This window comes from Zeus faber (assembly GCF_960531495.2).
Source record: "Zeus faber genome assembly, chromosome: 19".
NCBI classification, from domain to species: domain Eukaryota; kingdom Metazoa; phylum Chordata; class Actinopteri; order Zeiformes; family Zeidae; genus Zeus; species Zeus faber.
Window position 1 is genome coordinate 19527865 of NC_137206.1, and position 16726 is coordinate 19544590.

General features: G+C 43.7%; 1 protein-coding gene across 2 annotated transcripts; it reads right to left on the reverse strand.

Annotated features, from left to right (window-relative positions):
- Positions 1-3029: 3029 nt before the first annotated feature.
- Positions 3030-16726, reverse strand: gyg1b (glycogenin 1b). Of its 2 annotated transcripts, XM_080020647.1 has the most exons (8): positions 16647-16726; positions 14730-14865; positions 14455-14629; positions 14186-14348; positions 5842-5968; positions 4485-4704; positions 4325-4363; positions 3030-3938 (listed from the first exon to the last, which is right to left on the reverse strand). In XM_080020647.1, the coding sequence occupies exons 1-8, from the start codon at positions 16651-16653 to the stop codon at positions 3792-3794; spliced, it is 1014 nt and encodes a 337-aa protein (XP_079876773.1). In that variant the 5' UTR covers positions 16654-16726; the 3' UTR covers positions 3030-3791. The 2 variants fall into 2 exon arrangements, with proteins under 2 accessions (XP_079876773.1, XP_079876774.1); XM_080020648.1 differs by lacking the exon at positions 4325-4363.

The window sequence follows — 16726 nt, forward strand, 5'->3', positions numbered from 1 at the left end:
AATAATTATAATACTAACAATAATAATGTTAATAATAACAACAATAATGATATAATAATAATTACAATAATAATGATGCTAAAAATAATGTTAATAATTATAATAATAATATTTACGATAATAATTATAATAATAATAATAATAGTAACAACAATAACAATAATAATTATAATAATAATAATAATAATAGTAACAATAATAAGAACAACAACAATAATAATAAATAATGATAATGGTAATAATAATCATAATTATAATTGTGATTATTATTTTGATTACACAATACTAATAATAATAATTAGGATACTATTGTTTTTGTTGATGAAAAACTGACATCAGTGGTGTGTGGATCCCATGGATCCACCGCACTCAGTCAAGACGAATAAAATGTGTATTCAGTGCGGTCCCGACATGCCGTCGTCCAAGTTTGATCCAGATCCATTATTGTGGAATCATTTAAAAAAAGAAAACTGTTTGTTTTTGATTGTCATCGGTGCCACGCGCGCTTGTGCAAATGGCGGTTTGCCCATGATAGCATTGCAATCTATTGATTGGTCAACAACCGGGTCCGCACAAAGATGGTGGCACGTGCAGATGGGACTGTCATGGATCAGACGAACTCACAGACAATCTAAATAACATGTACATTCGGGGCAGTTCCAACATGGCGTCGTTCGAGTTTCATCCATATCAGTTCAGTATTGTGGAAGGAGTTTGCGATCAACAATCGCCACCTCGCCAAGATGGCACCACGCATGCTACAACCGAGAAGTCGTTGTGCGCATGCGCGGGTTGATGGAGTCCACAAATCACTTGAGTTAATAACTCAAACCTTACCAAAATACTGTCAAGCACCGATATAGTCACGATTGGACTTTAGGAATATAAAACCCTTGTAGAGCTTATTTCTTGTCACTACCTTGTAAAAGATTACTTTGAACGATGGTGAATCCACTAGAAAAAGCCTGACAGCGTCTGAGTGATGTAAGGCCTCAGTGCTGGTGCCGTGGTAGGGACACAACCATTCCATTTCTTTTCCATTGGGATTTAACTTATTCAGCCCATTGACCACCTGCACCTACAAGACTGTTTAACGGGTTTTGGAGATGATTTGCGATTATTTTTAAATGGAAGTTGTCACAACTGGGCCACACGGCCGTGACAGAGGAAGGGGACACGCACAACCCAAGCCAGTTAACACATTTTTTATTAAAAGAGAAAAGAGAAAAACTTAAACTAACAGTGTCTGTGTCGTCAGTAAGGTCAGCTGTTTGAGTGTGACGTTGTACGGCGCAGCAACGCGAACCAAACGTCGACCAAAACCAAATGGGTGGGGAGAAAGAAAGAACAACCGAGCTCCAAGGTGGGTTTTTAAAGGAGAACGGGCACACAGGGCCCAGGTGACAGGGCGGGGCGCGGCCGGCACTGGCACTGAACGCGAGAACACGAGAGAGGGTTGACATTATGGAAAGCTTCCTGGCACTTGGTGGACCTCGCAAACAGACAAAATGAGCCCTGACTTTCAGCGAGTCGGTAAGTGGTGCCACAACAGGACGGAAACAACGGTAATTCCGGCCCCCCGGGAGCGTTGAGCGCGCGGCGAGAAATGCTCCCAACGCGATCCGACCGCTCGCCGACGCCGGCGGGGCATCAAGCAGGTTTAATGTCTGGTCGCGTCGGGATCGACCCAGGAGCGAGGCATTGAGCTACAGCAAATGAGAGCAGGCAAGGAGTGAGGGGAGGGAGTCGAGAAGGAGAGAAGGGAGTGCACGGAGCAGCTGCCAGAAATGCACAACATACCTATTTTAATTTTCTTTTCTAGGTTTTTTAAAAATATATTTATTATTTCAAGTTTTTTCTATTGGTACGGTGATCAAAAATCGAATAAGTAATCCAATATGGCGTCGTTTCCGGGGTTGCTTCTTGCGTGTTTTAGTGACAAAGGGTAGCTTGGAAGCCCGTCAGACTCATAGGGGATTCCTCCTGGTGAAAGATCTTGTAATGTGTGACCCCCTGTCGCCGATCTGTCGTGTAGTGTGAAACTGTGACGACTTCAAGATTCCAGATCACAAGACAGAAAGTTGTGTAGTGTGAGTAGTACAGCCATATGACGACTTTAAAAGTCGTCGTGGAAACGTGGTCGCCGCCTTCCTTAACCCAAACAGCACGGCCCAGGTGGAGTGATAAAAGGTGCCTCTTCCCATGCTGTTTTGGATAAGGGCACCTGCCAGCAACCCTTGAGCAGATCACATTTGCTGACACACCCGGCGGCGCCCACCTCATCTACGCAGTCCTCCACACGAGGCGATGGAAAGGAATCTGGCCTCGTCACATTGTTGACCTCTCGAAAACCTGAACGGAACCGGGAAATCTTGTCACTTTCAGGCACTGTCAAACATGGAGGAGCCCAGCTTGAAGAGGAAGGCACCGCCGTATCATTGTCAACCATATACTCTACCTCAGCATTTAGATATTTAGCTTTTTTAGGGGAAGCTGTATAAACCAACCAAGGAGGTATCGGGAGCTGAGGACCAGCTCGGCGCAACCACTCCTACCAACACTGTTGCGTAGAAGAGCGCCATTCATTTGCATATAGTGAATGGAAATGTGGCCGTGAGGAATTCCCAGCATCTACTCAGTTCTGCATTCCGGACTGAAAAGGTGTTTATTTTTCTAAAATCCAAATATTCATGCCGCTTCAGAAGCCATGGCCACTAGATGGCAGTGGCAGACCAATTCCCCACAGAACACTTGAGATTATAAAATACATATTCTACAGAACAAGGGCCCATTATTGACAATGCTTTGATTCTAGGCCACTGATCAAATGCTGATCTCAAAATCCATGCCCCATCCATACGGTTTATTAAACTAGAAACGATAAGTAACCAGCCATCATGTGTTCAAGTGGTGGAGTAAGACAAGCTGGTTCATTGGCTGAAACAGAATGAACTGTAGTACGCCCTTGTATTTCTCCTACTACAAAGAACTCCGCAAAGTACAAAAGACAAGCTTTCCCGTCCGATCCATACTTTTGAAGAGGTTTTTATTCAGCAGGTGAAAGAGGCTTTGGAACAGTCGATATTCAGATGAAGGAAGACAGTGTTGAGCTAAGGAGCTTGGTGCAAACACAGCAGCTTGAGTTTCTGGTCGAGAGAAGACAGGAAACTGAGCAAAGAGAAAGGAAGCTGGAGGCTTCAGGCACTTCAGGTCTGGTAAGGGCAATAAAGACACTGAGTGGGGGAAAAAAAAAAAAAAAGCCACGCAACAGTCGGCATTTAATATTTAAAGGTGTTGTAAACTTGTTTTGTTTTTGCATGTAAAAATTGAGACATACATTTCACTTAAAAAAAAAAAAAACATGTTCAAAGAAAGTCACGCAGAGAGGACCGCCATCTCCAAGCCCGTTTAGATCTGTTTTAATGCAGTTTATATCAACGGGTATTGAAAGGAGAGTAACAATGCATTGAATGCAGAATTCACATTTTGTCCGGGAAAGGAGGCCAGATCTGAGATAGAAGATGACGTCATCATGACTGAAGCGTGGCCTGACAGTCCAGATGCTACCGGCGGGTTGAACCGCCATTATCTTTCAGTAGAAGTCATTTTGGCTTTTTGTTGCGGAGTGTGAATTTCTTCAAAACTGAGAGGGGGGGAGAAAAAAAAAAAAAAAAAAAAAAGAGTGGAAAAGACTAAGCTTATTGCATTACAGTATTATTATTTTTTTGATGACCTATGGAATCATTTAATGAAACATCAAGTGCATATTTTGACACAGCTTAATGTTTTCTTTATTTGAGAAAGGCGTCCAGTTTCCTCTGGATGTTTTCAAAAGAGTCCATTCCCATGTAGTCTGCCTGTCCCTGCTCCCATCTCTCCTTCCGCTCCTCAGAGGACAGCGGGGGGGCGGCTGCGGCATGTGAAGCCAGCCTTTCCTCCTGGAAACAAAAAAGAGGAAAAGCATCGAAATTCATTTCAGGAGAACGATCAACGACTCAAATGTCACACAAGCCTTGGGGTGTTAAGAGAACCGTTCATATTTTGCAGCCTTTGCAACAAATACGTCGACTAACAGCAATAACAACGTTAGTATTCATAAAATGCCAAGACTATATAATCACTACTCTACAGAACACACACACACACACACACACACACACACACACACACACACACACACACACACACACACACACACACACACACACACACACACACACACACACACACACACACACACACACACACCCAAGTGCAGTAAACGAGGCACTAAAGGGTTAATAACTGTCAAGGAGCCGGTGCAGCCACATCCTAGGTTCCATACCTGAGCACTGTCAAAAGTGACCATGTCACTCAACTGGAACTTCATTTGATGAATAAGAACACGATTAGACATTGTATCCAGGGCTTAAAACACAATTCAAATCATACTGATGTTAAAATCCAAATAGAGTTTTATTGTTAATATTATTCAGCTCCTTTACCTCTACACATCCAGAGTGGAAGGGCTGGTCTCCGTAGTGCTCGTGCAGCATGGGAACCACGGTGCTGGAGTACAGGCTCCACCACTCCAGGAGGAAGGATGAGTGTGGGGCCTCTTGCACGCCTCCCCCTCCTCTCAGCTGTCTGGAGCTGGGGTCGAAAGTGTAGCTCCATGGCTTCGTCTCCCCCAGGAAGTGGACCACCTTGGCATTGCCACCGTATCTGAAACACACAAACACACAATTCACATGCCACTTTAAATGCACATATCTGTATATACACATAGGCATATTCCTTCTATCTATTCCATTTTATTTCAATTTATTTTTATTTTATTTTGTTCTATATATTTTTATCTTATTCAATAAGTATTCAACTTACTGTATTACGTTTTAGGAGTCAGTTAGTCGGTCTATTAGAAAGGAATTTTCTACTTTTATTTTTTTTCCTAGGACATATTGTGTGCTATCACCGGGTGCGTTTCATTACATTTCACTGCATATATGTACATGACAAATCTTGAATCACACACACACACACACACACACACACACACACACACACACACACACACACACACACACACACACACACACACACACACACACACACACACACACACACACACACACACACACACACACACACACACACACACTTTGATTTCTTCCTTTGCGCCCAACCTGAATAAATATTTAGACCAACAAATGAGCCTTGTCAACTCAAAGAATCAAAATTGTTCCCTTGGGTTTCAAGGGTTGAGAATTCCGCGATCATGCTTTCCTCTGCTAGTAATTGCCATCTTGTCCGCTGAATATATTGTGAGTGCTTTATACGCCGTGACTCTGAAGTCTATCTGCGCTGACAAGAACGGAAAGGTCCGTTACTCAGATATTAGGAGTCCCATCAAACACCTTGTTAGCGTCAGGCGCTCGGTGTTCATTAGAGACGCCAGAAAGAGAGAGTGTTTGCTAGAGAGCGAGAGTGAGCATAATGACCTGCCATTTGCAGAGGCGACAAACATTATAAAAGTTCTTTAAATAAACGGCTCTATTTTGGTCTTTGGTATCAGCTGTTGGGGGGGGTTGGGGTTTAAACTGACAAGAAACCTGATGTCATGTTGTAGGTGAAAACACCCTCGTGTGAATGTTCCTTCCTAGAGCTCAGACTTCACACTCACAGAGCCATAAGTACTACAGACACAAACTTGAAACTTGAACGAGGAACGAAAAAAAAAAAACAAGCCTAACAATGACAACATACTTGGCACTTTTAGGCAAAAACAGAACAACACAGAATACTTAGGATTTTTTACAGCAGTCATCTTTAAAACATTTTTCAGACGTGACATGTACTTACTGCTTGAAAGCTGGAAGGTAGGTGTAGATAGCGATGCTGCTGAGGTTGTAGATGAAGGGGAGGTGCTTGGATATGTCCGCTGTTGCCCAATTACTGAAGAAGCCGTTCAAAACCCCTTGGTCCCCCCCTAAAGAAGAGATGGGGGGGGAAAAAAAAAACACCCTAGCATCACACACACCCCTCAACTCTGAAAATAATAACCTGTGAAGTGCAATGTGTGAATAGGAACTGGCAGTTGGAGTTGAGCAAACAGTCACTGATGGAAGCAGCCATTCAGCGGTGTCCGTCATCAAAAGACGTCATGATTCTGATGTATAGAATATGTGCTGCCATAGAGCTACAAGGAGTTTTAGGACTGGTCGCGCAGCGCCATGCTGAAACGAGTCACTGGCTGAGGACTAAAAACGACAGATACGTCCTTGGGCGTTCCGGTTGCGTCAGGCTTAAAACCCACGCCAAATAAATCCCACGTCAACGTTGCATCCATATTGGAAATGGGCCAGACAGTTTCCGCCTGACCGCCTGTAAACAAATGCAAGTGAACGGGGGGAGCTGCGGTTTCCTGGATCACAAAGCACGATAACGTTTACATTTCTTACGCGATTTCAATCAGTCGTTTTTATATTCAAAGGGTTAATGATCTACGTGGAGCAGAAAAAAGTTTTGGGGGAAAAAAAATAAAATGAGTTTTTCTGGAGTGGGAGTTCCGACTCTGCGACCGTGCCAACATGGCGGTGATGAAGACGTATAATTGAAAGATCCAGGTTCGGATTCCTTCTAGATCCGCCGCCCTTCCACTCAAGACTCTTGAATCTGACATTTCTCATGACTCTGCACTTTAACAACATTATGCGGAGCAGCATTAATGACATAGGCCTCGTCTTGGAAGCCGTCTTGACAGGTTTCAGGAACGTTGGTTCACCGGTTTGTCGACAGGGTATACATCCAGAATGATGCTGAGGTTTCTTAACGTAGTTTACAGTCTGTCGAAACTAGTTGAGACGAGCCAGCGTACCAGAGTTCCCACACATCCACAGCACCGTACTTAAACAGTAGTGACCCTGACAATGCGCACTGCTAGTTATAATCAACATCACCATTGACCAAAGGTGAAGCAGGTGATTATTGGGGGAAATAAACAAACTATACGTATATAAAGAATGACATTTTGTATGGCAATGAAGAGCCAAAACACTAAGTAAATAGTCATGTCTTCCTTCACATATGCAGCAGGGACAGAGCACAGCTTGGCAGCAGTAAACACTGGTTGTCATCTGCTGATTGACAACGGAGAGTTGACTCACTTTACTTTTAAAAACGGTGATTGTTTAAATAGGAGCGTTGAACAGCTGAAGTAAACATGTGTTCGGGGACTGGCAACCCAGGCCGCTCTACCCGCCTACAGGGCGCACTGCGCATGAGATTGTGTTGCACAATCTGTTTTTATTTAGCCAAGCAATAAATGAAAACAAAAGACTATAAACATTGCTGCAGTTAGAGCTGCGCCCGCACAAAGTTAATACGCCAAACATCTTGGTTGAGTGTTTTTGGGGAGCTGGACCCGTTTTAACTGGAGCTGCAAGCGCAGGCGCCCCCTGCTGGGAGGCCCCTGTCCGTGGGCCAAAAGAGAGAAGAGTTTGAACGTGGAAAATGTCGATATCATTTATATGACATGCGACTATGAAACCACGGCACTTTATTTTAAAATAGATTCATGGTCGGTCGTCTGCGGCACGATGGGGTGGCGCCCAAGCACGGAAATGACATGCGCTCTCATCTGTTATACACACCCTGGTTCCATCCCCCCCCAGACGTCAGAAACACGTCTTTAAGTTAAGATAACATTTTGTGAATTCAGGAAGCCCCTTCGTCACAAGGAGAATAATAAGCAGAGTTCGCAGCGCGTCATTCTGATTGTGTTCACTTCATGGCTGCATAATATTGTGAGATTCCAGCTTTTTTTTTTTTTTTTTTAAGCACAGCGAGAAGCTGCAGCAGAGGGATTCTGAAGTTTCTCACTCGTCAGATGTTCAATGAGGTTGCGCTATAAACGGCAATAAACGGCAATAAACGATGAGGAACGACATTTCAACAAGGCCGGCATTGATGAGTCCCAAACATATCCTTTAAGCTGCGGCGTTGGGCATCGGCAATTTTGGGATCCCTTCATTGCACTGTTGACTTAATATCAAAAGGGTTATTTTATTTTTAACTCGAGGATGAGGATTTACTGAGCTCAGTTTGTGAGAGATTGATTGTTTGACATTTACAGGGCACACCCCCCAATGTCTAGAATATGCTTAGTAATGTTGGAGACATTTTAAGCACGGCATCTTCTTTTCCCATTTGTGCGCTGTTATTCCATGTTATTTGTCTCGCCGGATCAATTCTCAACCGGCCCAATTTAAAAGGGTCTGGCAGTATTATGACATATCAGGTGACTATCAAGTCTTGCTGCGGGGATGAAATTGAAGAAGTGCATAATCAACAGCTGATTTCATTATGATCACGCACTCATAAAGAGCTCAAAACCGGGCTTCATTAAGGTCAGAGTTCACGTTACATGGTAATTGACAGTTTTTGCCCGGGAAAATCTGCTCGAGTCCGACATAGTTAAGTCTCTCCGGTCATAAATTCAGGTGAAAATAATTCCTTCTTTGCACAATTTGAATAAGTGCTGGGCGGTAAAACAATAACTCTAGCCATATTTCTTTAAGTTCGACCCAAAGCAGACTGTAAATTTCCTTTGTGTTGTAAAATATGCAGACTGGACGTCACAACACCAGAGACTATTATTTATTTAGACCTACTTTCCATATTAATTTTGTTTTGGTCAATTCTATTTAAGTTAAATGTTAATTTGAGCAGCTGCACTTTAATTCATTGTTCAAACAAATTATTTATATTCAAGTAGTAATATTTATTTTTAAAATAGGAGTTTAATTCATTTTGAATATTCAATAAAAAAAATATATTATCAATCTACATGCCTTTCTCTATACAGCTTGCCTATGAATTGTTTTTAAGCTCAATAAAAACAAATAATATTTGACCAGAATCCATGTGTCCAGGACATTAATTCTTCCAGGACACGTGGACCCACACCGATTTGTTCTATCGGAAACTCAGAGTTACGTGTTGAGCAACCTGGCCTCGCCCGGACCAATTCACAAATACGTACTGGTCTTGAAATCTCAGTTCATTTAAAAATTCCCAATGGGTATTACCAATGCCCGCAGACCAAAATGTCTCTGGACACAATTGGATAGACCAATCAGAGCAACAAAACGTGTGACAGTGCTGAGCAACGGGCCAGCTGGTAAATTAAACTTTTATCAAATCCAGTCCAAAGCAGAACAAACGTCTTTCTTATCAACAAAAGCTTTTTAGAGAAAATATAGTTAGTTTAAGACCGTGCTACATCAGTGGCGGCCATCTTGTTAAGATGTAGCGCTGCCCTCGACTTCAGATTTTCCTAGTTGAATATTAGCCGTCGGTTCAAGCCATTAGTCGACTAATCGTCCCACGTCTATGATGTTCATTTAATTATTTAAACATATTTTTGGAGAGTCAGAAAATGGTTGAAATCCCGGCCTGGGAAAGAATGTTCTAACGAACATTATTAACACTCTGCTACATTACAGATAAAAACAAAATATATATATATTTTTTTACAAGCGCCAACGGAAAAGCGAGCCGCCTGTTAATTACACCGCTTAAACATTACATCGGTTCATCATCTCCACTAACTCGTTCACTGACTCGCCCCTCCTTCTAGCTAGACAATGTGTCACTCACACTACTGTGCATTATTATTAATAACTGGATTTGTGGAAACGTATCAAGTTAACTGCTGTATTAACCTTGCCCTGGGAGAAAATAAACCTCTCTGTCGCTAGTAACAACGCCGTACTCGCCCGAGTCGCACCCGCAGCCCGGAGCCCCGGCCCCTGGGCTTGGTCCGTCACCAATCAATCACTCGCTCGCTCGATCTCCCGGCGAGTGACTCGCAACCCGAGTCCGTAAGCCTTGAGTCCGTGACTCAGGTTGCGAATCGCTCACAGTCACTCTCCTTGCCCGGAGGGCAAAGGTCCGAGTCGGGCAGCCACTGCACGGCCTTCCTGACCCATTAAACGTTTACCCATTAAAAATTAAACGTTTTTGCCTTCGAGAACTGTCGGTCTTTCATCACCATGATACGATCATTTCCCTGCAGCACGTCAGGGCATGATGGTGTGAATCGGTGGAACTCGTTGGTTTAGCCGGCGTGAGCGAGTGACTGGACGTCTTGATACTGAGAGTAGCTCTTGATTGGCTGAGAGCTTCTTTGGAGCGAGCCCCCAGGAACAGCTTCCAAGCTAATCTGATGTCGTAAAAAGCATCCCCCCCCCCCCCACACACGGGAAAAGGAGCTGCTGTGAAACAGTGGATTTCTTTTAATTCATTTAAATATGTTTTTATTAAAAAAAAAATTTAAGCGTCACAACCCCCTTACGACTCTTCTCATCACAATTTCATCCGTTCGGTTCGGATAACATCTGGAAAGTGTAGAAGAGCCGCGCCACAAATGATTTCATCCCATTTAAGTTAGTGGAGGGCTAGACCGAAAGTTACCCGCCTCGGCCGGCAGAAGTCTGCGGTGCGCATGCTCTATGGGCGCTGGGGGGGGGGATGGGGATTCCTAAAGCTCTGGGTGACTGGAATGACTCGAAAACCTGACTCTTCAGTGAGAGACTCGTACAAACCCTAGTCAAATAAAGAGAGACAAAGCTCACATCTCTATAGCCCGCCTTCGGCCCACCGCCGCACCGTCCGCCGGGGCCTTTCAAATACTATCTGGTTATTAAAGAATGTGATTAACGGTTTCAAATGGCTCCTATAATATATGCAACATTTCTTCTGACATTTAGACTGGTAGACTAGTCTAAGTTTAAATTTCCCTTTAAACGTCAGTGAAATTAGTCATTAGGAACATCCCTGTTTTGAATATGCCAGAACAACCAGCAGGGTGACTGAACATTTAGTTCATTAACACCAACAAAATAACTTAAATCCAAGCCTTTAAAACAAAATTGTATTTACAAGCGCATGAAGTGAGCTGCCTGTTAATTACCGGCCAACCACCAAAAGCTGTAATCATGCTTCAGAATGTGTTGGAAACACCAGCAAGGAGACTGAACATTTATTTTTGCAAAAATGCAAAAAATAAAATTTCAAATTAAAAGCCCTCGTTGCGTAGCACAGAGTCGGCTGGCTCCCAGGCTGGTGTGCAGCCAGAAAGGGATACAACAGTCAGCCGACGGAACGGTGAGTTGCTTTACGAGCTAAGAACAGGTCTGTACAGCCTTCTGTGATTTACACCAACCACAGTTTTACTTCATACTCCCCTGCAGCGTCACAAAACCGAATATAGGAACAAGCATCTTCATTTGAAGGGGATGAGCACGACCCAGCAAGAATGTGCATCTCAGTCTGCCAGTTTGTCTTGGCAGCAGAGTGCAGTGGAACCACAAGCCAGACACGCATCCATTGGCTGTACTGGGGGGGGGGTCACGATTCGCATTTCGAAAATCGATTGAAATGAGCGTTCGATTTCGAACTTCAAAATCACAAGCAGGTTCAAGATTGTCCCCGTATTTTGTCAGTATTATTGTCCGACATAGCCGCCATACTGGGGCGGTCAAGATCCGCCGGCAAACAAATGCAGTATGCGCTGGGTGGGTGGGTGGGATGCGGACCCCTCCGCAGAGTCGACCGCGGCTCGCCCAGCTCCGAAACAGACTTTCATGAAATTTGGTTGGGAGTTGCCAGCGTTCCCCCTCTGGCAAAAATGGCAACAGATTTTCTTATTTTGGTGATGTCAAAATAGTGTAATAGGTAACTTATTGTTTATTATTCTAAAGTCTAGTTTTCATAAAGCTCTTAACTGCTGAGGTGTTTCGTTTAAATTTTGCCATATTTGTTATGATTTATGATTATTATTCAAACAAAAGTTATTGAGAAAAGAGTGTTTTTCCTTTAAAAATCAAGACTATAATCTAACAATGTCATAGCCGTCTGTGTTGAAAAAAAATACAAATGCTTCAATGGAATTCTGGATTTGGAGAACCGTGACACCCCTCAAATTTACAAATTAGCAAATGAACAACACATACCGATAAAGGCTGTAAAGGTCAAATGGGCATTAAGTCTGCCTACTGCACATGGAGAGACATTGTTTGCTATAAATAAGATGGCTTTATTCATCAACATACCACCAGGTCAACAGTGTGCAATTTAGCAATACAGAGATTTTAAGGGATAAACAACATTTAGTCATAGGGTCAATTAAGCAAATGATATTTCTTTGTTATTAGACATTTTCCATTAACAATTAGAGATTATCCCTTAGAGCAGGGTTCTAAAACGTTTTGGCTGGCGACCCCACCCCAAAAACACAAAACAAAAAAAAAAGCCTGTTAAACCCCGTCATTCCGACTTGCTGATGCTCGATTTAACAACAGCATCGTTAAGTACATGTACAAACCTCCGTGGAGCTGGCACCCAGAGTGATTATAATTTGAAAAAATTATTCCCATTCGTGCTGCGTTTGTGTCGTAAAGACGGTGCCGCTATGGTTTGATACATTTCATGAGCTGTTATGCAACTTTCCACCCCATCATAGTCAATATCGCTCGAATGGTGACCAAACGTCCTGCGTTTTGACCAATTGGTGTCCCGCAACCAGACGGAATATCCCGCATTTTGATCAGTTGAAATATACATTTCCAGCATCTTTACATTCCCATGCACGCAGCGCAGCAGTTTTTCCTGACCTCTCCTCCTGCACCATCGGGGACAGGACGGGGGAGTGAGTTGCTATGGTTACAGGGGCATAACACAAGTGCTGTCACTTTCTCTCGGCCTCCCTTATGGAAAATGGAGCCGAGCAAAGTTATTCATTGTGCATCTACTGAATAATTGAAGTGAGAATTATTTCAGAAAATGCATTTTAGTCTGTGTAAAAATTTCGTTAGAACACATTTTTCCTTATTTTTGTGCATGTTCGGAAAATCATCTGGCGACCCCCCACTCCCCAGTTTGAGAACCCCTGCCTTACGGGAAACTAATACTGTTCCGCCTTTTGTCATTTCACAATAATTGTGATGGCAGACAAACTGATTCCTTGCCAAATGCCATAATGAGGCGTCCATAATGAATCACGAGTCTTCACTTCAAAGCACATACCGCTATTAAGTGGACTAATTGGTTTTTCTGATAAATCTTTTCTGAGTTCTATTCAAATTTTTTGAGGACACCAGCTTTTGGGGATCCCAAGTAATAGATGCTTCTTTTATTGTTTACTTTGGAACTAAAGTAAAGCATAAGGATTAGCAGGAATAGTAACGGTGTCATAATACATGTTAACGAACACTAGGCGCTCACATTTGGACTGCTGGCTTGCATTGCCTTCCTACTATATCAATGCCATTAAAATATGACATAATACAATCGTGTAGTTGTTACAAGAGCCAATATGAAGACCAGATGAGGTGGCAGAACTGTATGCCCCATTTTATGCAAGCGTTAAAAAAAAAAAAAAAAAAGTTATAAAGAAAGTCGTTTATGAATGTGCTTTTTGTGTTGAAAAGCTTACTAGCTGCTTGGGGAAAATTAAAAAAAAGAAAGATATTACAGCGGTTTGCCAATGCCAGCCGATTTACACAACTCCTGGAGAGAGGTCAGCTGTAACCGTGTTTTAGTGGGAAAGGTGGCCAATAAGGTCCAAACCGCAGCACATAAGCAGGGATGTGCCGCGAGCGGTTATTTTCACCAATGATGTTCTGTAAAAGCCGGTATGCAGTGCTGGAGAACACCACAACTCGCTCGCGTCTCGGGGGGGGGGGAGCTGCTGAATGTCAGCCAGTGCTCAGTGTGAGAGAGGGCCTCCCAAATTTAACTTACACCGCACCCAAGAGAGCCCCTGAGAATAACTCTGCTTGGCTTGACAGCCTGTGACAGGAGAGCCTTGTGTCCGGGCCCCCGGCTCGAGAGAGGCTTCACTTGGAGTAAAGATAAACAGCATGTTTTTCAAAACAGATTAACCAACAACTCAACACTTATGTACCGACTCTGAATGTTGTCATAGGACTGTTAATGCGCTGTAAACATCTGAACATCTTCCAGCGGTGAACACGACAAATACTCCCACTTTCCTCCTATCCTGATTCTTGTAATACTTAAAAAAAATGAGGCAGGGAAATTGCAGTGACAGACTGACTTCAATGTAGAACTTTGACCTCGGGATCCAGGGATCAGAAACTAGCACCATGCACACAATAAAAATTGTAATTAAATTGCTTACCATCAAAGCTGCCATGCTCTGTAGAATACTGAAGGAGTTTTTCGTAGGTCTCCATGGAGGGACGGAAGACAAACACACCAGAGTTGAAGCAGTCGGGCCATCCAGGGTCAGGAGCAGCTGACAGCTCTTCCCTGTCAAACAGCTCGTCTATGTTGGAGAGCACCTGGGGCGTGGCAACAAGCACGATACGTTGCATGGAGACCGCACAATAACGAATCGCAGAACATTCGAGACGGTGTTGAATAAAATTGCGACTCAAGCCAACACACCAGCGTGTCTGCGTCCATGAAGACACACTTGGAATAATGTGTGAGGGTCCAGCAGTGCAGCTTGGTGAAGGTGATCCCCAGGTCGGGTCTCTTCATCATGGCCAGGTGGGCCGTGTCCCCGCTGTCCAGCACGTCCACCACCCTCACCTCGTCGTAGATCCCCTTCAGAACTGACCTGGGGGTTCAGAACGTTCCGGGGTGAAGGTCGGAACAGGACCATGCAATTGATGCCGGTGTTTGTTCTGAAGCGCTGTACTTCGGGTCAAGGTACTCACCGGCTGGGGTCTGACACTTGAGGACCTATGAGGACCACCAACTTCCTGGTGGTGTTGTGGTTTGCCAGAGACTTGCCCAGGACCATGGCGCCCTTGGCGTAGTTGTCATTGGTCGCCAACGTGACAAAAGCCTCGTCTGCGGAGAGAATAAACACACTCGTCATAAAGGAACTAGGAACTCAACAAGAACTTTGTAGGCAAACCAATCCATGATATTTATACAATATATATTCCAAGTATATCAAAAATGTCCCCTTGTAACAATCCAACTTACCAGCTCCAGGCAAAGGCATAGGAGGCAACTGGTATTTAATGGCAATGAATGACTACAGAATTGACTGCACCAACTGGACAAGTAGTCTTTCCTGGCCTAACCTTTATTCTTATTTTTTTTATTGTTTTTTTTATTTGTAGACTTACAAAGACACTCAAATTTTTACAACATTAAAATGACTGGCATATGCATAATTTGTGTTATTAGTCACAGACCAAATGAAAAAGCCAAATCTTTCAGTAACCAGGTCTTGTATCCGCCCAAGGATTTTCTTATGAAAATCCTCAATTTAATAATCATACATCAGAGTGACAGAGAAAGTAGTGTTACCTCAACCTCAACCTCAGAATTAAACAGTAAGGCAACCTATTTAATATCTTATTAGCAGTGTCAAACACAAACCTAGAACGAACCCAAAACACTGTCGGGTTCATAAAATAATCAACAACTAAAGCATCCAATAGGGCAGATCTATATCTCGAGCAACTTATAGGAGCACTGTATATGTGCAAACCATGCATTAATTAAGCCATTACATTACGCTATTACAACAAGGAGGGGAAAACTTCCACGCCTGCCAATTACGGTGGCCAGGAAAAGTTTGCTGGTGCCACTAAACTCCCCTACTGTTCACAAGAATGCATTTCCTCTGCTCTCCCACACCCCCAATTGCAATTGGCTGCTAGAGCTGTAATTTGGGGGCGGGGGGGAGGTGTAGCATCATCATATGCACATTGGGGGAGAGTTAAAAACAAGCTTTTTTTTTTTGTTTTTTATTATCATTATTTACCCCAGACCCAGCTCTGAATTCTCAGTGTGTCCTGATTACATAACTGTGCTCCACCCTCCCTTTCAGTGAGGATTCCTCAGGTCCTGTGAACTAGAGGTGAGGCTGCATCAAGCAGAATGAATGGCTGGACAGGGGCCATTATGTTGCCCCCAAATTTTTATCCCCCCCCCCCCCCCCCAAAAAAAAAAAAATAAATAAATAATACATATCTTTTTTGGATGTTCCGGAATCATTTGGCTTTAAGATGACACGTTTATGTTATAAATGCCTTTATTTATACAGGTAATGCCCCACTGCGATGGCGGAGTTGGGATCTCTTCCGCAAGGGGAGACCTGTTCACATACATAAACATACTTACGATGTACAGTTACGGATGCATTTATTAATTAAGACCGCTGAAATAAATGTACCAGAGTTCAAATCAATTTGTGATACGGATTGTTGGCCACCAATTCAGGTTGTTGTTGTTTTTTCCCCCCAGTATTAAGGAACGAGAACAGAGAACTGTTTTGCTGCGGCGCCCTGTACAGGCGATAACTCGGTGCGTTTCAAATAAAAAATAAAAAAAGGACATAGTCGGACAGGTAGCAGAGCAGCATTAAAGACTCGCGATCGTTCTGCTTTCTGGTGTTTCCCTGTTGCTCTGAGCCGACGACCGTCAGACCAGCGTAACCGAATAGCGCGAGCGCGTCCCGACGTTTAGAAAACGCGACGAATGAACTCGGCGTGCGACACGTGCGACCGTCGCTCAGCTGTCAAACCCGCCCGCTTCCACCGTGCGCGCTTCGGTGAGAACGCACGGATGGGAAAGGCTGTTCCCCCCGCCCCGGCATCGCGGCAGTGTTTACGTACCTGCCATGGCGGAGCGAGGAGCGAGACGCAGCTGCTTGGAAGCCCGGTGACCCCCTGAAGGAGCGGCCCGGCACCTGGGA

Bases quoted from the DNA above. Each gene is read 5' to 3' on its own strand.
- gyg1b (XM_080020647.1), bottom strand. The intron at 4,705-5,841 runs GTAAGTACATGT...TGTGTGTTTCAG, and splicing joins TACCTTCCAGCTTTCAAGCA to ATACGGTGGCAATGCCAAGG. The intron at 3,939-4,324 runs GTATGGAACCTA...TTTTGTTTCCAG, and splicing joins TCACTTTTGACAGTGCTCAG to GAGGAAAGGCTGGCTTCACA.